This window comes from Carcharhinus amblyrhynchos, chromosome 21 (assembly GCF_965287045.1).
Source record: "Carcharhinus amblyrhynchos chromosome 21, sCarAmb.v2.hapA, whole genome shotgun sequence".
Lineage (NCBI taxonomy): Eukaryota > Metazoa > Chordata > Chondrichthyes > Carcharhiniformes > Carcharhinidae > Carcharhinus > Carcharhinus amblyrhynchos.
Window position 1 is genome coordinate 49191003 of NC_137344.1, and position 26657 is coordinate 49217659.

At 47.7% G+C, this 26657-nt stretch overlaps 1 protein-coding gene across 1 annotated transcript in view; it reads right to left on the reverse strand.

Annotated features, from left to right (window-relative positions):
* LOC145356411 (envoplakin-like) overlaps positions 1–26657 on the reverse strand; it is a 94083-nt gene that overhangs the window by 11707 nt on the left and 55719 nt on the right. Inside the window, exons 11-21 of the mRNA XM_080209124.1 lie at positions 26134–26280; positions 24638–24792; positions 22796–22938; positions 20982–21145; positions 18332–18501; positions 16086–16224; positions 12196–12389; positions 7361–7511; positions 5572–5655; positions 2821–2931; positions 701–793 (exon numbers count right to left, since the gene is read on the reverse strand). Of these exons, the coding sequence (XP_080065250.1) occupies positions 701–793; positions 2821–2931; positions 5572–5655; positions 7361–7511; positions 12196–12389; positions 16086–16224; positions 18332–18501; positions 20982–21145; positions 22796–22938; positions 24638–24792; positions 26134–26280 (1551 nt within the window). The remainder of the gene's footprint in view (positions 1–700; positions 794–2820; positions 2932–5571; positions 5656–7360; positions 7512–12195; positions 12390–16085; positions 16225–18331; positions 18502–20981; positions 21146–22795; positions 22939–24637; positions 24793–26133; positions 26281–26657) is intronic.

Here is a 26657-nt window from a genome sequence, read left to right on the forward strand (position 1 = left end):
TTGGTCCCCTTATCTTCAGAAGGAAACAGTAACATTGGAGGCAGCCCAAAGTAGATTCACCAGGCTGATTCCTGGGGGGGGCGAGAGGGTTGTCCTATCAAGGGAGACTGAATAGTCTGGCTCTATATTCCTCGGCGTTTAGAGGAATGAGGGGTGATCTTATTCAAATGAGATCCTGAGGGGGCTTGACAGGGTAGATGGTGAGATGTTTTCACTCGTGGGAGAGTCTAGAACAAGGGGACAGAGCTACAGGACAAAGGGCCGGTCATTTAAAACTGAAGTACGTAGAAATATTTCCTTACAGATGGTGGTGAACCTCTGGAATTCTCTGCCCCAATGGGTGCTGGAGGATGGATCATTGGAAGTGTTTAAAGTGGAGGTGGATAAATATTTTGATAGATCGAGGAATTAAGGGATATGGGGAAACAGCACAGAAAAGGGCAGCATAGATCAGTAACGATCATATTGAATGGTGGGGCAGGCTTGAAGGGTCTGGTGACCGATTCCTGCTTCTATTTCTTGTTTACTTGTGTCTCCAATGGAATGACCATTCACTGCCGGTTAGAAGGAAGGGTTGACCACGAGTGACCGAGCCATTAGTCCCAGAACTGAGTGAGGTCAGTTCACAGTGGGGAGAATGTGTGCAAGTATCGACACTTGTGTTCTGAAATCCTTCAGCTGGCAGCAACGTTCAGCTTACCTTTTGCTTAATCTTTGCCACAAAGTCCAGCTGGTTGAGCAACTGGTCATTTGAAGAAGCAATTTCGGCAAAACGTTTAACAGTGTCCTTTTCCTGCAAACGACAGAAAGTTATTCCAGAGCTGTGACAATTCAGTGGAGGCTTTGCCTGGGGAAGGGTGCAGGCGAGAGAGCGTGAGTATCATACAACCAGCTTATTGCGCAGACTCTCTGAAAGTCTTATTGCGATACTGCCCTCTCCCTTCCTCATAGCCCGCAAATTCTTCACTTTCATCGATTTATCCTTTCGCGAGTTGCGATTGAATGTGCTTCCACCAACCTTTCTGGCAGAACCTTCCAGATTGTAACGAGTCACTGAGCTAAAAAAAAAACAATTTTCTTCACCTCCTGGCCTCTGGTTCTGATCCAATAAAGCTCTACGGACCCAGATTCAAATCCCACCATGGCTGATGGTGACGTTTCAACTCAATAAAAATCTGGATGACCATGAAATCAGCCATGATCAAAACGAGCAGGCTCAAAAGGGCCAAATGGCCTCTTCCAGTTTCTATGAAATCGTTGCCAATTGTCATAAAACCCCGTCTGGTACATTAATGCCCTTTAGGGAAGGAAATCTGCCGTCCTTACCCGGTCTGGCCTACATGTGACTCCAGAGCCACAGCAATCTGGTTGGCTTTTAAAAAAATACCCTCTGGAACGGCCCCGCAAACCACTCAGCTCGAGGGCAATTAAGAGTGGGCAATAAATACTGGCCCAGCCATGCCCACAAGTGAATTAAAAAAAAATCACCCTGTGATCACCCGACTGCCCGCTGTGGGAATCGGAGCGCACAAAAGGGTGGACCACAGAAAACTCCGTTGTCCTCGGGTGGGATTTTACGGTTTCGGGACAAGCGAGGATGTAAAATCCCGCTCGTATCTCTGAAGGTCCCTCCTGTACTTATATAGAATTTTGATGCAAAATCAACTGGATTGAGCTCCTGTTTTAAGTGTCATTAGCTTTTTGTCTTACAACGTGGCCAAGGACTCTCCAATATCTCCAGCTGGCTACGGCACTCCCTGAATCGCAAAAATATTTAAAACACAATTGGGACATCGCATCATTTTGAAAGACGTGTTATAATGCAAGTCTTGTTTTTCCTTTGTATTTAACAGGCTTCCCCTTAAATGCGGCAATGAGGCAGAGAGTGACGCACGGCAGGAACTTTCTGCGTGAAGAAATTTCTCCCGAATTCCCCGCTGTTTTTTGTTACTCTGTTTACAAGCTGTTGAATTTAGTCTCACCCTCGTGGCCCTTCAGGAGAGCAGCAGGGGGAGGAAGGAGAGAGTGTCGCAGCTCCTCAAACAGGGTTAGAAAAGGCAAGCGTCATTTTGCCAAGGGCAGATTGGAGGGGGTGGTGGGGTGGTGTTGGCGGTGATATTGGTGAAGCTGAGAGGGTTGTGGGTGGGGGAGGGCTGCTGCCACATCGGTGACAGAAGAGGGGATGGGGAATGTTGGAGGGGGGGGGGGTCGGTGCAGTCACGTGACCTGCCTCCGTTCTGATCCAGGTCCATCCCCGCCGGAGAGCTCCAATCACAAGCTGCCACCCGGCTGCCCCCCCTGACACATGCGCGAATCAAAGTCCTTCCTGCAGCCCTTCCTTGGGGGCGGCACGGTAGCACAGTGGGTTAGCACTGCTGCTTCACAGCTCCAGGGTCCTGGGTTCGATTCCCGGCTCGGGTCACTGTCTGTGTGGAGTTTGCACATTCTCCTCGTGTCTGCCTGGGTTTCCTCCGGGTGCTCCGGTTTCCTCCCACAGTCCAAAGATGTGCGGGTTAGGTTGATTGGTCATGCTAAAAAATTGCCCCTTAGTGTCCAGGGATGTGTAGGTTAGAGGGATTAGTGGGTGTAATATGTAGGGATATGGGGGTAGGGCCTGGGTGGGATTGTGTTTGGTGCAGACTCGATGGGCCGAAGGGCCTCTTTCTGCACTGTAGGGTTCTATGAAAAGTCCAGGGCAAAATCTCTTCCGGAAAGGACACGGGACAAAAGGCGGGATTACAGGAGGATCCCAGAAAATGTAGGCTGGTGGGTCACCCTGGTCTGTACATTGCGCGATTCCCACTGTACTGTCTCCCTTACCTGATCATTGACGCTCTCTTGCAGAGTCTGAGTCCTCATTTTCTTCACTTTAGATGCTCCAGTGGCAGGGTCCAGAGTCGCCCGATATTTGTCGTTGTTAGTTTCGTAATTCTTCAAAAAGGAGAAAAAACATTACTCACATTTCAGGAGTGCTGGCTTAGACTGGGGGTGTCTACAACTTCTCAAACCCACAGCCACCCTCCAGTCTGCAATTGAGGGGCAGGGAACTGTGATCTCCCCCCTTCCCAGACCCTGGGTTAGGATCCAAGGGCAGGGAAATCCTTGGAAACATTCCAATACACCAGGTGAGTCTGTCACCATGAGGCCAATGGTTCACAACTTTTATATGTCTAACCATTTCTATACCGTAAAACAATTTAGAGACATACCTCCTAAATATTTTTATTTCTGAACTTGTAAGATTACTATCAAATAAACTGGTTGCCTCGCTAAATATTTTTAAGACGCGGGTTGATGGGTTTTTGATAAGCAAGGGGATTAAGGGTTATGGGGAGAGGGCGGGAATGTGGAACTGAGCCACGACAGATCAGCCATGATCTTATTGAATGGCGGGGCAGGCTCGAAGGGCTAGATGGCCTACTCCTGCTCCTATTTCTTATGTTCTTATGTTCTCCTATTTTCTCTGTTTCTCTTACTGGGAACTTCATTTTTCGTCTTTCTCTTTAACCTCTCTCTGTCTCTCTCACTTCTCTCTCAACACCAGGTTACAGTCCAACCAGTTTATTTGATAGTAATCTTACAAGTTCAGAAACAATGTTCCTTCCACACACCTGGCGAAGGAACACTGTTTCCGAAAGATAGTGGGATTACTATCACATAAACCTGTTGGACTTTAACCTGGTGTTGTGAGACTTCTGACTGTGTTTACCCCAGTCCAACGCCGGCATCTCCACATCACGTCTCTCTCATTTCTCCCAGGCTTTTTGCACCTTTTCTGAGTTTTCGCTTTTTGTGTGGGTACATGGTACCGTCACCTTCAGCTCCAAGTCCCAATGGGCCTGACCAAAGTAAAAATCTAAACCACGCATTTGTGCCTCTTTCCCAACTGCACACACGCAGCAGGAAGCCTGAGGCTCATTGACGCCAAACACAGAGCTGAAGACCAAGGTTCGTTTTAGTTTAATTGCATGAATTTTGAATCCTTTTCCATGACGGACACTTTCACACCGCACCAGATTGGAACCACTGCACTAGAGCATAGAATGGAGTCCATTGGTTGCACACTAAGAGCAATTGACCAGATAAAATGTTTTACTGAGATTGATTGAGGGATAAATTTTGGCCGGGACATATAGAATTCCCTACACTGCAGAAGAAGGCCATTTGGCCCATTGTGTTTGCACCGACCCCACTCTCACTCAGGCCCTATTCTTACAACCCACATATTTATCTTGCTCATCCTCCTGACATTAAGGGTCACTTTAACATGGCCAATCCATCTAACCCGCACGTCTTTGGGACTGTGGGAGGAAACCGGAGCACCCGGAGGAAACCCACGCAGACACGGGGAGAATATGCAGGCTCCACGCAGACAGTGACCCGAGGCTAGAATTGAACCTGTGTCCCTGGCGCTGTGAGGCAGCAGTGTTAACCACCGTGCCCCTCCAAATACTGAAATTATCCCCAAGACACTGGGGATCGCTCTCATGCTCTTGCTCAAAATAGGGATCGTTTACTCTGATCTTAGGGAACAGACATCTTGATTGGACGAATGACAGGCAGGATCTCACTCTGTAGTGGATCAGCCGAGATTTAGTAGAACATAGAACACTACAGCGCAGAACAGGCCCTTCGGCCCACGATGTTGCGCCGACCAATTAAGAAAAAAGCAATGACCCTCTAACCAACACCAATCCCTTTCCATCCATAAACCTATCCGCGGATCTCTTAAACGCCCCCAAACTAGGCGCATCTACAACTGCAGCAGGCAGGGCATTCCAATCCCTCACCACCCTCTGGGTAAAGAACCTACCTCTGACATCCGTCCTATAACTACCACCCCTTAATTTAAAGCTATGCCCCCTCGTGCTAGCTTTCTCCATCCGAGGAAAAAGGCTATCACTGTCCACCCTATCTAAACCTCTAATCATCTTATATGTTTCAATAAGGTCCCCTCTTAGCCGCCTTCTTTCTAGCGAAAACAACCCCAAATCCCTTAGCCTCTCCTCATAGGACCTTCCCTCCATACCAGGCAACATTCTGAGTGCTTGTCTCAGGAGTAGAACTTAAACCTAGAGTCAAGATCAGAGACACCTTAGTTGTGACTTAATTGACATTTGCAATCTTTTCAAGCCGGGGTTCATCTGAGTGAGTGGAATCGGCTACCATCGGTGGTGGTAGAGGCAAACTCATTGGGGTCTTTTAAGAGACTTCTGGATGAGGACATGGGGTTTAATGGGAATGAGAGTTATAGATAGGCCTGGTAGGTATGGATGTGATCAGCACAACTTGTGGGCCGAAGGGCCTGTTTGTGCTGTAGTGTTTTATGTTCTATCTCTTATGACTAAGTATGTTCACACCACCTGATATCTCCTTCTTGGCTCCATATCCATTTCTATCTGACGCTGCCCTTTGAAGTCCTGAGGTTGTGAACAGCAGTGTATAAATGCAAGTTCTTTCCTTTCTAAATCTTTTAAACCTGTTACAGATGTGGCTTTGTAACTTCATCCCTGTGTTGGGCCTACCTGTGACCAGCCCAACAACAGCTCTCGATTAGGAACAGCCACATACCTTCAGGGTTGACTGCAGGTCATGGGAGAGGTCGACGAGTGCGTCTTTCTCAGCTTCCTTCTGCTTGATATCGTTCACCAGCCTCTGTGAGGGAATGGGTGAAGATAACTCGATGAGAGGTTTTTGTTTGCTGGCTCAGCATCCAATATGCAGCTGCACTTTTAAGAATATCTAAATATCTAAAAATAAGAATATCTAAATATCTAAGAATATCAGCTATTTACCATTTATATAGATGATCTGGAGGAGGGAACCGAGTGTATGGTGTCGAAATTTGCTGATGACACCAAGATTGGTAGAACGGCAAATTGTGCGGAGGGTGTGGAGAGTCTGCAGAAGGATCTAGATAGGCTGGGCAAATGGGCCAGGAACTGGCAAATGGAATTTAATGTTGGCAAGTGTGAGGTGGTCCACTTTGGTAGGAAGAATGGTAGGAAGGACTATTACTTACGTGGCGAAAAACTGCAGCAGGCGACGGTGCAGAGGGACCTCGGGGTCCTTGTGCATGAGTCGCAAAAACCCAGCCTGCAGGTGCAGCAGGTGGTCAGGAAGGCGAATGGGATGCTGGCCTTCATCGCGAGGGGGATTGAATATAAAAGTAGGGAGGTCTTGCTGCGGCTGTATAGAGCGTTGGTGAGGCCGCAGCTGGAGTACTGTGTGCAGTTTTGGTCGCCGCACTTACGCAAGGATATTTTGGCCTTGGAGGGAGTGCAGAGGAGGTTTACTAGGCTGATACCGGAGTTGAGGGGGTTGAGCTATGAGGAGAGGCTGAATAAACTAGGCTTGTACTCGTTAGAGTTTAGAAGAATGAGGGGAGATCTCATTGAGACGTATAAGATGATGAATGGGATGGATAGGATAGAGGTGGAGAGACTCTTCCCGCTCAGAAAGGACAGTAGGACTAGGGGGCACAGTCTCAAGATAAAGGGGAGGCGGTTTAGAATGGAGTTGAGGAGGAACTTCTTCACTCAAAGGGTGGTGAATCTCTGGAATCCTCTGCCCGTTGAAGTGGTGGAGGCTGCCTCACTAAATATTTTTAAGACGCGGGTTGATGGGTTTTTGATAAGAGAGGGGATTAAGGGTTATGGGGAGAGGGCGGGAATGTGGAACTGAGCCACGACAGATCAGCCATGATCTTATTGAATGGCGGGGCAGGCTCGAAGGGCTAGATGGCCTACTCCTGCTCCTATTTCTTATGTTCTTATGTAAACCAGATTCTGAGTTCTTTCACTCATTTGGCGTCCCGTTTCACTGCACTACATGGCATGTGCATCATCCATTGGGTGGGGAGGCTTATGGCTTAGCACACTTTTGAGTGCCCATCGCCATGGATTAGTATAAGTTAGCATTGGATTTTTCTCTTCCCTTCTCATTTTGCTTGTAGATCATCACCTTTGTTTTAGTTCCCTCTTCCTTATTATTCAGTTTTGACCTCTCTTGTTCATCTCTGCATTCTTCCCTCTATTTCCTGTGGTGTTTGAGCTACTGGACAGGAAGATTACAGAGGTAATATCTTTTTTATTCGTTAGTGGGACACGTGCAGTGCTGGCTGGCCAGCATTTATTGCCCATCCCTAGTTGCCCGAGGGCAGTTGAGGGTCCACCACACTGCTCTCGGGTGGGAGACGGCAACACCTCAAGACTTGAGGCCCAGTCGAAGGGGTCACTGGGCAAGTTCCCTCCAACATCCGAACCATTGAGTGAAACCATTGTAAAATGTAGATTTCTACAGGACGTGAGCTGGGCCGTCACGAGGAGAAGAAAGGCAGTTCAGATTAGAAAATACCCACCTTCTGAGAATCAAGTTTGGCATTGACCTCACTCAGGCTGGCTGAGGGCTGCACCTGATTGTGAGGGAGGTTGTTCATCCAGGTGTGGAGTCCCTGCTGGGATGTTTTGTAACGCTGGTAGGCTGTGTCGGAATTCTGAAGCATATCCTCTCTGTGAAGAAACAGAACACTTTGTGTGAGGTTTGCGTTGAGAGGAGGATCTAATACTCCGCAATGGAGTACAGCAGGAGATGCAGTAATGACTGTGAAGGAAAGCAGGGTTAGGACGTGAATGCAAGATCCAATTTCTACCTGAAGCCCAGCAATATGGAACACAAACAGCCCCAGGTCTTGGGTTTCCTCCTGTTTCTTTATCATGTCATGTCTCAGCACTAGAATGCTTGTCACTGAGACAGGGGCTTGTGGGTTTAACCCTCGGCCAAAGACTCGAGAATAAAATGCTGGCTGATGTTCCGTTGTAGAACTGATGGAGTGCTGCACTGTTAGAACGAGCAATATTCAGGCTTCCCTGAACTTTTGGGTAGCTGTGAGATATTTATAGTGGGGTAAAGGGGGGTGGGGGGGGGGGAGGGGGAGGGGGTCTTTATTTATTTATTAGTGTCACAATTGAGGGAGAATGTTCATCCAGGTGTTGAGGCCCTGCTGGAATGTTTTGTAACGCTGATAGGCTGTGTCGGATTGAGTTTAGGAGTCGGGAGGTAATGCTGCAACTTTGTAAGACCCGTGTCAGACCCCACTTGGAGTACTGTGCGCAGTTCTGGTCGCCTCACTACAGGAAGGATGTGGAAGCTATTGAGAGGGTGCAGAGGAGATTTACAAGGATGTTGCCTGGATTGGGAGGCATGCCTTATGAGGATAGGTTGAGGGAGCTCAGTCTCTTCTCCCTGGAGAGATGAAGGTTGAGAGGCGACCTGATAGAGGTTTATAAAATGTTGAGAGGAATAGATAGGGTGGATTCTCAGAGGCTATTTCCCAGGGCTGAAATGGTCGCTACGAGAGGACACAGGTTTAAGGTGCTGGGGAGCAGGTACAGAGGAGATGTCAGGGGTAAGTTTTTCACTCAGAGGGTGGTGAGTGAGTGGAATCGGCTGCCGTCAGTGGTGGTGGAGGCGAACTCGCTGGGATCTTTTAAAAGACTTCTGGATGAGTACATGGGATTTAAAGGGATTGGGAGTTACAGATAGTTCTATGGCTTGGTAGGTATGGATATGATCGGCGCAACTTGTGGGCTGAAGGGCCTGTTTGTGCTGTAGTGTTCTATGTTCTAAGTAGGTTTACATTAACACTGCAATGAAGCTACTGTGAAAATCCCCTAGTCACCACGCTCTGTTCGGGTTACATTTAGCATGGCCAATGCACCGAAACAGCACGTCTTTTGGACTGTGGGAGAAAACTGGAGCAGCCAGAGGAAACCCACGCAGACACAGGGAGAATGTGCAGACTCAACGTAGACACTGACTCAAGATCGGAATCGAACCTGGATCCTTGTCGCTGTGAGGCAGCAGTGCTAACCACTGTGCCCGCCATACTGCTTTATCAGTATCTTTGCCAATACTCACAACTTAAATAGTATTTGTCCATCACTAAAGCAGGTAATCTGTGCATTACCCCATTGCTGATTTCTGTTTGTGGGAAATTGGTGTGCACATAATGGCTGCCACATTTTCTACATTACAACAGCGACTACGCTTCAACATATTTCATTGTAAAGTGCTACAGTGGGTTAGCCCTGCTGCCTCACAGCGCCAGGGTTCAATTCCAGCCTCTTTCTCCTCATAACCCTTAATCTCCCTGTCCATCAGAAACCTATCTACCCGTGACTTAAACATATTTAGCGAGGCAGCCTCCACCACTTCAACGGGCAGAGAATTCCACAGATTCACCACCCTTTGAGTGAAGAAGTTCCTCCTCAACTCTGATCTAAACTGCGCCCCCCCCCCCCCCCCTTATCTTGAGGCTGTGCCCTCTAGTCCTGAGGAGGTGCTGAGGCCAATTATGGCACTTTGGATTACTCAGATAATTCAGCACAGATTGGGGGAGAGAGGGTTCATTTCCCTGAAGAGAGAGTGTGACGATCAATGGGATACCATCCATCTCAGGCAGTCTTCACTGGCCATCCAGGAAACTAGGTGAGTCTAGTTGGCCTGGAGTGGAGGTTGGTTGCCAACTGTGCCTTTCCAAAATCCACATTACCAAAGCCTTATCCCACCCAGCCTTCCCACTCCATTAGCAAATGAGAAGCCGCATTATGAGGCTATGGGTAAAAAAACCACAAGAAAGGGAGAGGCAACAAAACCTTTCTTGGGGTTTGACATGGAGACAAATCACAAATCAAACTGTCAGTGTGATGCACTGTACCAATCCGCCCAGCCATCTTCGACAGCACCTTCCAAACCTTCACCACCTACAAACAAGGACAGCAGATACATGGGAACACCTTTAAGTTCCCCTCCAAATCACTCACCATCTTGACTTGAAATATGTCACCGTTCCTTCACTGTCACTGGATCAGAATGCTAGAAATCCCTCCCTAATGGCACTGTGGTATACTTGCACTTGACTGACTATTCCAGAAGGCAGCTCCCCACCACCTTCAATGATATGCATGAAGGAAGCAATTCCCAAGTTTGCTGATGACACAAAACCTGGTGGGAATCTTCAAGGTGATTTAGACAAGTTGATTGAGTGGGTAAATACATGGCAGATACAGTACAACGTGGATAAGTCTGAAGTTATTCACTTCAAACGGAGAAAGAGAATAGAGCATTATTTAAATGGCGATAGATTGGGAATTGTACAAGGGGACCTGGGTGTGCTTGTACACCAGTCACCAATTGGCCTTCAGGGGGATTTGAGTACAGGAGCAAGGATGTCTTAAGTGACTTGGATGAGACCTCACCTGGATTATTGTGTGCAGTTTTGGTCTCCTTATCGAAGAAAGGAAATACTTGCAATGTAAAGAATGCAGTAAAGAGTCACCATACTGATTCCTGAGATGGCAGGATTGGCATATGAGGAATGGCCACGTTCCACTCCAACTCAATTTTCAAGTTTGCACAGTAGTGGGTCAGATCTCCAACAATGATGAGACAGAAAATAGGAATGAAATAGCGAATCTGGTGAACTGGTGCGGCACCATAATCTCTCCCTCAATGTCAACAAAACGAAGGAGATTGTCGTTAACTTCAGGAAGCAAAAAGAAGAACATGCCCCTGTCTACATCAACGGGAACCAAGTAGAAAGGGTCTAGAGCTTCACATTTTCAGGTGTCCAGATCAACGTGTCCTGGTCCCCCCCCATGCCGACGCTATAGTTAAGAAAACCCACCAACACCTCTACTTTCTCAGAAGACTAAGGCTACAGCTCATAACAACTTTTACAGATGCACCTTAGAATATATTCTTTCTGATTGTGTCACAGTTTGGTATGGGCTCCTGCTCTGCCCAAGACCACAAGGAACTACAAAAGATCGTGAATGTAGCCCAATCCATGACACAAACCAGCCTCCCGTCCGTTGACTCTGTCTACACTTCCTGCTGCCTCAGCAAAGCAGCCAGCATAATTAAGGACCCCATGCGTCCCAGATACATTTTTTCACTTTTTCTGTCAGGAAAAAGATACAAAAGTCTGAGGTCACGTACCGACCAACTCGAGAACAACTTCTTCCTGCTGCTGTCAGACTTTTGAATGGACCTACCTCGCGTTGAGTGGATCTTTCTCTACACCCTTAGCTATGGCTGTAACACTACATTCTGCACTCTCTCATTTCCCTCTCTGCGAATGGTATGCTTTGTCTGTATAGCGCGCAAGAAACAGTACTTTTCTCTGTATACTAATACATGTGACAATAATAAATCAAATCAAATTAGGTCGACTTAGGTCCAGTGTTTTCACTGGAATTTGGAAGAATGAGAGAAGTTCTCATTGAAAAGTTTAAAATTCTGACAGGGTTGGATATGTACGGGTTAGGTACATTGACCATGTTAATTTGACTTTAGTGTTAGGGGAATTAGCAGGGTAAATATGTGGGGTTACGGGAATAGGGCCTGGATGGGATTGTGATCAATACAGACTTGAGAGGCTGAATAGCCTCCTTTTATACTGTAGGGATTCTATAACTGGGTGCATAGATGTTGTTTTCTCTGGCTGGAGGGTCTAGAACAAGGGTCACAGTCTCAGGATACAGAGTGGGTCATTAATGACTGAGAAGAGAAGAAACTTCTCCACTCAGAGGGAAGTAGGCTTGTGGAATTCTCTACCACAGAGGGCTGTGGAGGCCAGTCACTGCATATATTTAAAAAGGAAATAGATTTCTAGACTGTAAAGGGGTATGGGGAGAGTGTGGGAGTATGGTGTTGAGATAGGGGATCACCCATGATTTGGGGCGGCACTGCTGCTTCACAGCTCCGGGGACATGGGTTCGATTCCCGGCTCGGGTCACTGTCTGTGTGGAGGTTGCACATTCTCCTCGTGTCTGCGTGGGTTTCCTCCGGGTGCTCCGGTTTCCTCCCACAGTCCAAAAATGTGTGGGTTAGGTTAATTGGCCATGCTAAAATTGCCCCTTAGTGTCCTGGGATGCTTAGGTTAGAGGGATTAGGGGGTATTATGTGTAGGGATATGGGGGATAGGGCCTGGGTGGGATTGTGTTCGGTGCAGACTCGATGGGCCTCTTTCTGCACTGGAGGGTTTCTATGATCTCACTGAATAACAGAGCAGGGCCAAATGATCTAATCCTGCTTTTTTTTTATGTTTTGAAGGGAAATTGCAACTGGGCAATGGATTTGTCAGTGATGCTGACATCTCAACAATGGTTCTTTCATAAGCAGAGAGCCCACCTCAGGTTGAGTTGATCGATTGCATTCTGAAAGCGGTCATTCAACTTCTGAACCTCAGCCTTCTGCTTCTTGATATCGGGACAATATTCCTGGAAGTTGAGCTCCAGAGGTTTGCAGCATTCCTCAGTCCTCTTCACGTCCTGGTTCATCTTCTCCAGCTTGCCCTGGTTGTTGTTTAGCTCCCGTTTCAACACCTGAAGGAAGGGTGAGAGACAAGAGAGACTAAATAGACTGTGTCTGTACTCGTTGGAGTTTAGAAGGCTGAGGGGGGATCTTATAGAGACGTATAAGATAATGAAGGGGATGAATAGGGTAGAGGTAGAGAGATTCTTCCCGCTTAGAAAGGATAGCAGGACTAGAGGGCACAGCCTCAAGATAAGGGGGGTGCAGTTTAGATCGGAGTTGAGGAGGAACTTCTTCACTCAAAGGGTGGTGAATCTCTGGAATTCTCTGCCCGTTGAAATGGTGGAGGCTGCCTCACTAAATATATTTAAGTCGCGGGTAGATAGGCTTCTGATAGACAAGGGAATTAAGAGTTATGGAGAGAAAGCGGGAAAGTGGAACTGATCCACTTCAGATCAGCCATGATCTTTTTGAATGGCGGGGCAGGCTCGAAGGGCTAGATGGCCTACTCCTGCTCCTATTTCTTATGTTCTTAGGAGAATACTGTCCACTTGCCTGGATGGGTACAACTACAATAACACTGGAGAAGTTCAACACCATCCAGGACAAAGCAGCCCGCCAGATTGGCACCACATCTACAAACATTCACTCCCACCACTACCGCAGGTCAGTGGCAGCGGTGTGTACTATCTACAAAATTCACCAAAGATCCCTAGACAGCACCTTCCAAACCCATGACCACTTCCTTCCAGAAGGACAAGGGAAGGGAACACCCATCACCTGCAAGTTCCCCTCCACGTCACTCACCATCCTGACTTGGAAAGCATGCTTGAGGCTGGGAAAGACAGACTTTTAGTCAGTAAGAGAGTTGAGGGTTATGAGGATAGGGTCGGAAAGTGGATCAGATCAGCCATGATCTCATTAAGTGGCAGAGCAGACTCGATGGGCCGAATGGCCCACTTTTGTTCCTATGCTTTCCTTTGCAGTCGCCGGGACAAAATCCTGGAATTCCCTCCCTAACAGCATTGTGATTCAACACACAGAACATGGATTGCAGCGATTCAAGAAGGCAGCTCACCACCGCCTTCTCAAGGGCAACTAGGGATGGGCAATAAATATTGGCCAGCCAGTGATGCCCACGTCTCATGAATGAATAAATAAAAATAATAATGGAAGAAATATTCATAAAGAGGAATGATGCGGACATTCTCACTGACATTTGTGGAGGTTCCTTCAATTCTGTATTATTTTTTGTTCGGTCTCAGTTCTGTGCAAAACCCACTGTGTTCAGGGGAAAGGGAAACACAGTCTACTTATCGGGCGGCACGGTGGCACAGTGGGTTAGCACTGCTGCTTCACAGCCCCAGGGTCCTGGGTTCGATTCCCGGCTCGGGTCACTGTCTGTGTGGAGTTTGCACATTCCCCTCGTGTCTGCGTGGGTTTCCTCCGGGTGCTCCGGTTTCCTCCCACAATCCAAAGACGAGTGGGTTAGGTTGATTGGCCGTGCTAAGAAATTGCCCCTTAGGGGGATTAGTGGGTTTGATATGGGGGTAGGGCCTGGGTGGGATTGTGTTCGGTGCAGACTCGATGGGCCAAAGGGTCACTGTAGGAATTCTATGATCCTTGCAGTCTCCCTGCTTGTGGATGCTGATGGGTTGTATGAACCTCCTGCTACCACACACCTCTCTGCTCCCAGAGGCTGCCAGTACAGCTTCCTTTAGCAAGGCAGAAAGTCAGGTCTTCTCCAACTTTCACCGTTAACTGTGCTCAGCACCAAGGAAACCCATGTCGCCAGGCGTGTATTTATATGGCAGCTGGCATTTAAGACAGATACAAGGAGGAATTTCTTCTAGAACATAAGAAATAGGAGCAGGAGTAGGCCATCTAAGATCATGGCTGATCTGTCGTGGCTCAGTTCCACATTCCCGCCCTCTCCCCATAACCCTTAATCCCCTCGCTTATCAAAAACCCATCAACCCGCGTCTTAAAAATATTTAGCGAGGCAGCCTCCACCACTTCAACGGGCAGAGAATTCCAGAGATTCACCACCCTTTGAGTGAAGAAGTTCCTCCTCAACTCCGTTCTAAACCGCCCCCCCCTTTATCTTGAGGCTGTGCCCTCTAGTCCTACTGTCCTTTCTGAGCGGGAAGAGTCTCTCCACCTCTCCTGACCTTCTCACAGAGTCTAGTGAATCTATGGGATTCTTTACAGCAGAAGGTTGTAGCGGCTGGGTGGTTAAGTATGTTCAAGGCTGAGATAGACAGATTTCTAACCAGCGAGGGAAGGGAGGGTGTCGGGGATAAGGCAGGAAAGTGGAGTTGAAACTTCTCAAATCCGATCAGTCATTAAATTGCGGAGCAGACCCGATGGGCTGAATGGCCTACTTTTGTTCCTACGTCTTATCAGCTAAGGGAGTGTCCTTTTATATCGGAGTGATTTTATATCAGATTACATGGGGGATACAGAACAGAAGCAGCCATTCTCCCAGTGCTTGCGTGGGTTTTCTCTGGGTGCTCCGGTTTCCTCCCACACCCCAAAGATGTGCTCTAAGGCTGATTGGCAGGAATAAATTGTCCCTGAATTAGTTTCCCTCAATGTGGATGGCCATAAACAATAGATAGGGGTCATGGATGGAGGGTACAGAGTATACAGTTAAAATGGCAACGCGGGCTCGTTGGGCCGAAGGGCCTGTTTCCCGGGCTGTTTTTGTTCTTTGAAGAAGGAACAAAAAAATGTTCCACACTGATGCATCAATGCCCTTTTCTGAAACTAATTTAAAAGGGTAATTTCAAACTGAATGGGTCTTTCAGACACAAACTGGAAAGACACAAAGTTCTTTAAACTTGTACATTTCACACGATGAGGAAGTTGTTTTGTTTTCTGTTGTAAAAATACAGCCTGAAGCTTCTTGTCGAAAGAATTCCACTGGCAGCTATCGAACCCACTGCAAGTCACCCCAGCGAACAAAGTACTAGACAGCAACACCATGACAGTGGGAGAAGGAGGCCCCCAAACCTGCTCCAACTTCTGAGTTCACCTGAGAACAACCTGTTGGAAATCCAACTACAAGAAGCCTCATAGCTCAAACTGAGAATCCTCTGCTTTCCGAGACCTTTACTTTAATCAAAGCATCAACTTCATCTAAGAAACTACAGGCCTGCTACAAAGGAGACTTAATAATTGTAAGTGAGAGCTGCATTATTTTACCCCCATCTGTATCTAACCTTTGTGTGCGAGTGAGACATCACATTTTAAACACCCGTGTGTGCTAATAAATGATCTTTACTTTAAGACTCACAAAACAGTTTGCGTCTGGACTTATTTAACTGGGACGATCACTCTGAGGGTAAAAATAAACTCACGTCCCTTAGGTATAAACACATTGATCCAGGCAAGTAAACAAAATTCTGTCTGTGGACACGTTCTATATATTGGAGTGGGAATTTACCATCGGAAAGTTTGATGCGGGATGTTTATACGGACATCGAATTTTGGATGTGAGAATTGCATTTAAGAGGCAACTTGAGGAAACTGAGATTCCACACTCGGGAATGAGTCTCACTCTGGTGAGGTCAATCCTCTGGATTTGATATCAACTCCGTTGACATCGGGAGTAACCCAGATACATTGTGATTCTCTGATCAGAGTCTGATTTCTTATAAATTTGGGGCTGACAGAGAGAAAGATGGGAGAGGTTGGAGTTGAAACTATTGGGTAAAAGACAAGCCTTTTCTACAACATGCTACTTTCCCCTGGTTCCTCATTACCTGTAGCTCAGTATTCCTCTGCTGCATGGCGTTTGGGGAAGCAGGAATCACCGACTCCTCTGCCAGGTTGGATTCAATTTTCCCGAGGGCATCTTCTGCTTTCTGAATGCTGTTTTCCAACTCGAACTGGCTGTTTGCTCTGACCAAGGCAAAAACAAATAGGTCACAGGTCTGTATCATTGCCTGGCCATCATTACTGGCGGAAGTACGTCAGCCACAGTGTCCCCCAGGGCTCCACTGAACGCAATAAACCATAGAATCCCTATAGGGCAGAAGGCGGCCATTTGGCCCAACAGGTCGGCTCCAACTCTCCGAGGGAGCATCTCATCCAAGCCCACAGCCCCTGCCTTATTCATAAGAACATAAGAAATAGGAGCAGGAGTAGGCCATCTAGCCCTTCGAGCCTGCCCCGCCATTCAATAAGATCATGGCTGATCTGTCGTGTCTCAGTTCCACATTCCCGCTTTCTCCCCATAACCCTTATTCCCCTCACTTATCAAAAACCCATCAACCCGCGTCTTAAAAATATTTAGCGAGGCAGCATCCACCATTTCAACGGGCAAAGAATTCCAGAGATTCACCACCCTTTGAGTGAAGAAGTTCCTCCTCAACTCCATTCTAAACCGTTCCCCCCTTTATCTTGAGGCTGTGCCCCCTAGCCCTACTGTCCTTTCTGAGCGGGAAGAGTCTCTCCACCTCTATCCTATCCATCCCATTCATCATCTTATACGTCTCAATGAGATCTCCCCTCATTCTTCTAAACTCTAACGAGTACAAGCCTAGTTTATTCAGCCTCTCCTCATAGCTCAACCCCCTCAACTCCGGCATCAGCCTAGTAAACCTCCTCTGCACCCCCTCCAAGGCCAAAATATCCTTGCGTAAGTGCGGTGCCCAAAACTGCACACAGTACTCCAGCTGCGGCCTCACCAATGCCCTATACAGCCGCAGCAAGACCTCCCTACTTTTATATTCAATCCCCCTCGCTATGAAGGCCAGCATCCCATTCACCTTCCTGACCACCTGCTGCACCTGCAGGCTGGGTTTTTGCGACTCATGCACAAGGACCCCGAGGTCTCGTAACCCTGTGCATTTACCATGGCCAATCCCCCTAACCGGCACATCTTTGGAGTGTGGGAAGAAACCTGAGCACCCATAGGAAACCCACGCAGACACAGGGAGAACAGCGATCCAAGGCAGGATTTGAACCCAGGCCCCTGGTGCTGTGAGGCAGCAGTGCTAACCACTGTGCCATTCTAGATGGGATCACAAGTGTCACTTTGAATTACAGACTATACAGCACGGGAAAGGGCCTTATGACCTAACATGGCTTTTACTGTGATTATGAATCACTCAAGCCTCTTCCCATCTTTTCTCCTCCAAACTGATCACGGTCCCTCTCTATGTCCTTCTCCCTGGACTATTTTCCCATTAAATTCAGCTATATCTTTTACTTCAATCACATCCTGTGGTAGCAAACTCCATATTGGCTTCAACTTTTTGTGTATAAAGTTCCTTCTGAATTCCCTATTGGATTTCTTGGTGATAGAACATAGAACACGACAGCACAAACTGGCCATTCGGCCCACAAGTTGCGTCGATCATATCCATACCTACCAGGCCTATCTGTAACTCCCAATCCCATTAAATCCCATGTACTCATCCAGAAGTCTCTTAAAAGACCCCAGCGAGTTTGCCTCCACCACCACCGACGGCAGCCGATTCCACTCACTCACCACCCTCTGAGTGAAAAACTTACCCCTAACATCTCCTCTGTACCTGCTCCCCAGCACCTTAAACCTGTGTCCTCTCGTAGTGACCATTTCAGCCCTGGGAAATAGCCTCCGAGAATCCACCCTATCTATTCCTCTCAACATTTTATAAACCTCTATCAGGTCGCCTCTCAACCTTCATCTCTCCAGGGAGAAGAGACCTAGCTCCCTCAACCTATCCTCATAAGGCATGCCTCCCAATCCAGGCAACATCCTTGTAAATCTCCTCTGCACCCTCTCAATAGCTTCCACATCCTTCCTGTAGTGAGGCGACCAGAACTGCGCACAGTTCTCCAAGTGTAGTGATGATTTTACGTGAATGGCCTGAGGGTCTCCTCTCACCCACAAGACAGATCATTCTCTGGACTCAGGTCGTCCGCCCACACTATACTCCTCAACTCCATTACATGTCGGTTTGCACAGGGGATTTATCCAAGGGAATGAAAATTGCCCAGAAGACGGCTGCTATGAACTCACTTGTCCTGGTACAGGTTGGCCAGCGAGGTGACATCTTTGTGTTTATTCTTCACTTTGTCCAGTTTAGTTGAGAGCGGCGACGGGCTGGAACCTTTTGGAAGGAAGGGTTCACACTCTTTCTGTACAGCGTCCTTCTCTGCTCCAATCTGCTCCAAGCGCTTGTTCACACTCTGTGATTAGAATCAGAGGGTGAGTTTTTACTGTTTCGACACAGATCCCCTGACATGACTGCAGTCTGAGTGAACCTTCACACCTAACCCTTAACGGCAACTGATCACTGACTCTCTCACTCATTCCAAACATGGATCTCTGCGAGATAGACACATATTGCCCACATCTTTCTGCTGTTCTGTCCACATATCACACAAGATATAATGTTTAATCTCTAAGGTAGGGACATGTTCAGCACAACTTTGTGGGCCGAAGGGCCTGTATTGTGCTGTAGTTTTTCTATGTTTCTGTAACCTCTCCATCGAACACTGCATATAATTTAGTTTGGTCATCCTGAACTGAAATCCTCGAATTGTGCCAGCCAGGAGTGCTGAACCTCTGAAAAGAGACTGTTCTACGTGGAAGCCTGGAATAATGGCTCTGGAATGAACTGAACACAAAAATGTAAGGATATGAGCAGAAAATGCTGGAAAATTCAGTCGGTCTGGCAGCATCTGTGGAGAGAGCAACAGGGTCCATAAGACTCTGCTTCAGACTACAAACATTGGCCGGAAAGTTCCAACCATTCGTAGAATCAGAGAAACCCTACAGTGCAGAAAGAGGCCCTTCGGCCCATCGAGTCTGTACTGAACACAATCCCACCCAGGCCCTACCCCCATATCCCTCCATATTATACCCACTAATCCCTCTAACCTACACATCCCTGGACACTAAGGGACAATTTCTTAGCATGGTCAATCAGCCTATATAGACGATCTGGAGGAGGGGGCTGAGTGTAGGGTGTCGAAATTTGCTGATGACACGAAGATGAGAGGAAAAGCAAATTGTGCGGAGGGTGTGGAAAGTCTGCAGAGGGATCTGGATAGGCTGAGCGAGCGGGCGAGGACCTGGCAGATGGAGTACAATGTTAGCAAGTGTGAGGTTATCCACTTTGGCAGGAATAATAGTAGGAGGGATTACTATTTAAAGGGTGAAAAGCTGCAGCATGCTACGGTGCAGAGGGACCTGGGGGTCCTTGTGCATGAGTCGCAAAAACCCAGTCTGCAGGTGCAGCAGGTGGTCAGGAAGGCGAATGGGATGCTGGCCTTTATAGCGAGGGGGATAGAATATAAAAGCAGGGAGGTCTTACTGCAACTGTACAGGGCACTGGTGAGGCCGCAGCTGGAGTACTGTGTGCAGTTTTGGTCGCCGCACTTGCGCAAGGATATATTGGCCTTGGAGGGAGTGCAGAGGAGGTTCACTAGATTGATACCGGAGATGAGGGGGTTGGACTATGAAGAGAGACTAAATAGACTGGGTCTGTACTCGTTGGAGTTTAGAAGGATGAGGGGGGATCTTATAGAGACGTATAAGATAATGAAGGGGATGGATAGGGTAGAGGTAGAGAGATTCTTCCCGCTTAGAAAGGACAGTAGGACTAGAGGGCACAGCCTCAAGATAAGAGGGGGCAGTTTAGAACAGAGTTGAGGAGGAACTTCTTCACTCAAAGGGTGGAGAATCTCTGGAATTCTCTGCCCGTTGAAATGGTGGAGGCTACCTCGCTAAATATATTTAAGTCACGGGTAGATAGATTTCTGATAGACAAGGGAATTAAGGGTTATGGGGAGAAAGTGGGAAAGTGGAACTGATCCACTTCAGATCAGCCATGATCTTATTGAATGGCGGGGCAGGCTCGAAGGGCTAGATGGCCTACTCCTGCTCCTATTTCTTATGTTCTAACCCGCACATCTTTGGACTGTGGGAGGAAACCGGAGCACCCGGAGGAAACTCACGCAGACTCGAGGAGACAGTGACCCGAGCCGGGAATCGAACCCAGGACCCTGAAGCTGTGAAGCAGCAGTGCTAACCCGCTGAGCGACCATGCCGCCTGGTGAGATCTTCCAGTCCTGCCGATGGTGCACCCCAGCCACGACTTTCCCAGGGGAGGGGATGCCTTCAATGGGGATGACGGAACCAGTAGATCCCGTAGGCCGCCTCCAAAACATGTGGTGTGGAAATTCCCACCCGGAATCTCTGTTTTTCTCTCTCCACAAATGCTGCCAGACCTGCTGAACAGTTCCAGAACTTTCTATTTTTATTTTATACTTCCAGCATCTGCGGTATTATGCCTTTACACAGGAATATAAGAAAGAGGAGCAGGAGGAGGCCATTTGCCTGCTCTACCCCTCAGTAAGATAATGGACTATCGTCCACCTCAACTCCATCTAATCCTTTAATTGCCTCAGTACTGGAAAATGTATTGATCTCTCTCCTGGACGTTCGTGACTGAGCACATCCACAACTCCCTGAGGTACAGCATTCCAAACTTTCACAACCCTTGAGTGAAGAACTTTCTCTTCATCTCAGTTCTAACCGGCTGACTACTGATCCTGAGACTGTCCCACAATGTTCTAAATTCCCAATTGCCACAAGAGCTCTTTAACACTTTCAAACCATTTCCATTTTTTGGGAGTTTTGAAGGCTTAGGAACTAGGCCCACCTCCTGATCCTTGAGACGGCTGCTGACGTCCTTAGAGGGAGCACTTTGGTTGATTGGGGCACGCAGGTGGGTGAGTATCTGCTTCTCAGTCTCCCCCAGGTCACCGTTGATCTTGTCGAGCTTGGACAGGAGTTCTTTATTCCGGGGGTTGTCGAGGTTGTAACCTGTGGAGAGACAACGAGAGACAATAAGGCACTGCAGGAGAGGAGCAGGGAGCAAACTGGGACGGCGGGATTGAGTAGGTGGGATAAAGGAAAACACATGCTGAATATGGGAAATAAAAACAGCTAGAAAAGCTCAACAGGTCTGGCAGCATCTGTGGAGTGAGAAAGAGGGTTCACTTTAACATAGAACATAGAACATTACAGCGCAGTACAGGCCCTTCGGCCCTCGATGTTGCGCCGACCAGTGGAACCAATCTAATGACCCTCTAACCTAAACTATTCCAATGTTATCCATATGCCTATCCACTGACCATTTGAACGCCCTTAAAGTTGGCGAGTCCACAACTGCTGCAGGCAGGGCATTCCACACCCTTACTACCCTCTGAGTAAAGAACCTACCTCTGACATTCGTCCTATAATTACCACCCCTTAATTTAAAGCTATGTCCCCTCGTGTTAGCCATCACCATCCGAGGAAAAAGGCTCTCACTGTCCACTCTACCTAACCCTCTGATCATCTTGTATGCCTCAATTAGGTCACCCCGTAACCTTCTTCTCTCCAATGAAAATAACCTCAAGTCCCTCAGCCTTTCCTTACAAGACCTTCCCACCGTACCAGGCAACATCCTGGTAAACCTCCTCTGCACCCTTTCCAATGCCTCCACATCTTTCTTATAATGCGGCGACCAGAACTGTACGCAATACTCCAAGTGCGGCCGCACCAGAGTTTTGTACAGTTGTAACATGACCTCACTGCTCCGAAATTCAATCCCTCTACCAATAAAAGCTAACACACCGTACGCCTTCTTAACAACCTTATCAACCTGGGTGCCAACTTTCAGAGATCTATGCACATGTACCCCAAGATCTCTCTGCTCATCGACACTACTAACAGTCCTCCCATTAGCCCTATATTCTGTACTCCTGTTATTTTTTCCAAAGTGAATCACCTCACACTTTTCCGTATTAAACTCCATTTGCCACCTCTCGGCCCAGCTCTGCAGCTTATCTATGTCCCTCTGCAAACTGTAACATCCATCCTCACTGTCTACAACTCCTCCGACTTTGGTGTCGTCAGCAAATTTACTAACCCATCCTTCTACACCCTCATCCAGATCATTTATAAAAATGACAAACAGCAGTGGCCCCAAAACAGATCCCTGAGGTACACCACTTGTAACTGAACTCCAGGTTGAATATTTCCCATCAACCACCACCCTCTGTCTTCTATCAGCTAGCCAATTCCTGATCCAAACTGCTAAATCACCCTCAATCCCACGCATCTGCATTTTCTGCAGTAGCCTACCATGGGGAACCTTATCAAACGCTTTGCTAAAATCCATATACACCACGTCAACTGCCTTACCCTTATCCACCTCTTTGGTCACCTTTTCAAAAAACTCGGTTAAACGGACACAGTTAAAGGACTTGAATTATTAACCTTATCTCTCTCCACAGATGCTACCGGACCAGCTGAGTTTGTTCAGCACTTCCTGTTTTAATTTCGAATGGGGCAAGGTGTGGGGGAGAAACAGATTCACTGGGGGTAGGTTCAAACCAGCACAGTGGACATCACAGGCTGGGTTTGTCACTCTGGGGAATGGTTGGAGTGCCTCGGGGATTGATAGCTCCAATGGTGTATGTACCCCACCTGGTGCTGAAGACTGGTTCAGCAGGTTGGTCTGTTTGCTCTCAGAGGGTTGTTTCATTTGGTTCAACTCATTGTAACGGTTTTTCAGCTTGTTCTCAATGTCTGATCGTCTCCTCTTCAGATCATCGATGTCCTTCGCCAACCTATAACAAATATCACACATGGAGAACCGCTGGATAGAATATAAAACTGTGCTGGAATTTAGTGAATTCAGGGTAACTCTTACTCTGTATCTAACTCCGTGCTGTACCTGTCCTGGGGTGTGTTTGATGGGGACAGTGTAAAGGGAGCTTCACTCTGTATCTAACCCCGTGCTGTACCTGTCCTGGGGTGTGTTTGATGGGGACAGTGTAAAGGGAGCTTCACTCTGTATCTAACCCCGTGCTGTACCTGTCCTGGGTGTGTTTGATGGGGGACAGTGTAGAGGGAGCTTTACTCTGTATCTAACCCCGTGCTGTACCTGTCCTGGGAGTGTTTGATGGGGGACAGTGTAGAGGGAGCTTTACTCTGTATCTAACCCCGTGCTGTACCTGTCCTGGGTGTGTTTGATGGGGGACAGTGTAGAGGGAGCTTTACTCTGTATCTAACCCCGTGCTGTACCTGTCCTGGGAGTGTTTGATGGGGGGACAGTGTAGAGGGAGCTTTACTCTGTATCTAACCCTGTGCTGTACCTGTCCTGGGAGTGTTTGATGGGGGAACAGTGTAGAGGGAGCTTTACTCCGTATCCAAACCAGACCTTAACAACTCTAGATGTGTTTGATAGGATAATTCTATACAGAAGAAACTATGACCTTGGTTTCACTGACATAGACACTGCATCTGAATACACATGATAGACGGTGTTCCACACACAGCAATAAGTAGCAGGAAAATCCTTGCGAAATCCATCAATTGGAGACCAAAACTTTGGCAGAGACCCTGAATGTGGGGTGGGGGGATACCGGGTGGGGGGAGGGGGGGATGGCATTGTCATTTTCATTGAGTAAAACCACGGTGTGACTGCTGGGTGTGACGATAGACAGAACCCATCTAAGGAAGTGATGTTCAGGCAGTGATGCTACTGCTAACAGGAAGGCCATGTGTTTCCACATCCAAGATGTATGAGAACAGAACAGATTAATATTTTTTTTTTAACATCCACAGGTGATTCGGTCCTCCTTGTTGTCCAACGAGGGGCGTACACGCGGTGGGTCGTACGAGGGCTGCTCTTGGACGTTTCAAGAGTTGCCTAGTGCTTCACGTCGTTAGTGTGCGCTTAAACTGGACGGGCAACACGACAGCTCAGTGACTATCACTGTTTGCTGTGCAGATACATGGATTTGGGCCGGTGTCTGTGGGAGTTTGCGCATTCTCCCCGTGCTTGCGTGGGTTTTCTCCGGGTGCTCCGGTTTCCTCCCACACCCCAAAGATGTGCTCTTAGGCTGATTGGGTGTAACAAATTGTCCCTAAATTAGTCGTCCCTCAATCTGGTTATGGTTCCTTTATTGTGGAGTCCAATAGGCGTAGACAAAAGTCACAGGTTAAAATGGCGGCGCGGGCTTGTTGGGCCGAAGGGCCTGTTTCCCGTGCTGTGTTGTTCTTTGTTCTTTGAGGTTAGTCTGGTCTCGGCCAAAATGGCATTGGCAGCAACACAATGAACTTCAGTACCTCGGGTCACCAGGTTTCCCCCCACCCCATCTCTATCCCTCGCTGGACACCAAGGGTGAGATGCGTGCACATCATTTGCCCCACCCCTCTCCCCCCCCCGATAAATAACCTAACAAGCACTCACTGCTGAGGGCTAGTTTGCATATGAAAGATGGCCACTAGGGGGAGAAACATCAGGAAAGGAAATAGACCAACCTGTTGACTTGGGCAGTGGCCTCGGGATCCGTGGGAGGGATGTTGAAGCAGACGCCCGGGGCACGCTTGGTCTCTTTCACGTTATTCGTCACCACCCAGTTCTCAGGGTCAGCATTGTTATGAAGCATCAACTTCTCCCCACGGTTTATCTCTTGCTGCAACGGACAAAGAAACGTTCTCCTCAACTTTCAATATCACAACACAATTATTACATTGACTGGGGAGTGGGCATGACCTCAAACTTGTTATCCTGTTGTCCTGCTATCCTGGGGTATCCAGGAACATTCATTCATCCTTAACGGAATGCATCCTACAGTGTTCTATCTTCACAAAAGAGGACGCAAATCAGATATCAGAAACGTTGGAGAATGCAAGATTTAGTTGGGGGGTGGGGGTCTCCCATTTGAGACAGGGACGAACATTTATCTTTGGAATTCTCTTCCACAGAGAGCAGTGGAGGTTAGATCATTGGGAATATTGAAGGCTCTGTCAGGCTAACTGTTGATCGACGGGAGAGTCACGGATATGGAACAAGCAGGAAAGTGGAGTTAAGACCACAATCAGATTGGCCGTTGAATGATCAAGCAGGCTCAAGGGGCTGAATGGCCCATTTCCATCTCCTAGCTCTCATGATCCTGAGCACTTAGGACAGGTTCAAAATAGGGCTCAGTTTTTCAGGAGCAAAATGCAAGGGCACTTCTTCACACAAAGGCATTGGGAAGCAAGGAACATCACCCTCAAAAAGTTACGGATACCATTGAACAATTGATATTCTCAAGACTGAGATGAATATAAGAACATAAGAAATAGGAGCAGGAGTAGGCCATCTAGCCCTTCGAGCCTGCCCTGCCATTCAATAAGATCATGGCTGATCTGAAGTGGATCAGTTCCACTTTCCCGCTTTCTCCCCTTAATTCCCCTGTCTATCAGAAATCAATCTACCCATGACTTAAATATGTTCAACGAGGTAGCCTCCACCACTTCAACGGGCAGAGAATTCCAGAGATTCACCACCCTTTGAGTGAAGAATTTCCTCCTCAACTCCGATCTAAACAGCACCCCACTTATCTTGAGGCTGTGCCCTCTAGTCCTGCTATCCTTTCTAAGCGGGAAGAATCTCTCTACCTCTACCTTATCCATCCCCTTCATTATCTTATATGTCTCTATAAGATCCCCTCTCATCCTTCTAAACTCCAACGTGTACAATCCCAGTCTATTTAGTCTCTCTTCATAGTCCAACCCCCTCATTTCCGGTATCAGTCTAGTGAACCTAGTTTCACTGAAAGATAGTTTCGTTGGGTAAGGGTATGAGAGAATATGGAGCATAAGTGGGTCGAAAATACAGATTAGCTACTGAATAGTGGATCAGGTCCAAGGAGCCTGCTCTTGTATCGATGTTCTTGCTTCGAGATGTGCCTAAGGATATCCTTATGGTTTTTATTTCAGATTTGGAAGATAGTCAAGGAAATCTCTTGCTTGGAGTTTCTCCTTCTCACCTCTCCATCGTCCCAGTCACACAGCGCCTCGACGGCAATGGGTTTGGAGACTGGGGTTCGCCTAGCTTTCAATGGAGCAATCAGATGGCTTCGCCTCTTCAGGTCATTCATGTCTTTGTCCATTAGAATGATATTCTTCTCATCACTCTGCGAGATAGAGAGAAATGGGAATATGTGAATCCAGTCAACCAGGAGAGTGGAATCTGGGAATGTTTACAATTATGAGCAATTGATTCAATTGGATTGAAACCTCACACCTTACACTCCTGGCCATTCGTCTCAGAGAGTCACCAAGAAACCTAATTCAAAAGCTACGTCTTCACCCAGAGGGTGGCGAGAATGGGGAACTCACCGCTACCGGGGGTGGTTGGAGTGAAAAGTATCAATGCACTTAAGGGAAAACAAATAAGAACATAAGAAATAGGAGCAGGAGTAGGCCATCTAGCCCTTCGAGCCTGCCCTGCCATTCAATAAGATCATGGCTGATCTGAAGTGGATCAGTTCCACTTTCCCGCTTTCTCCCC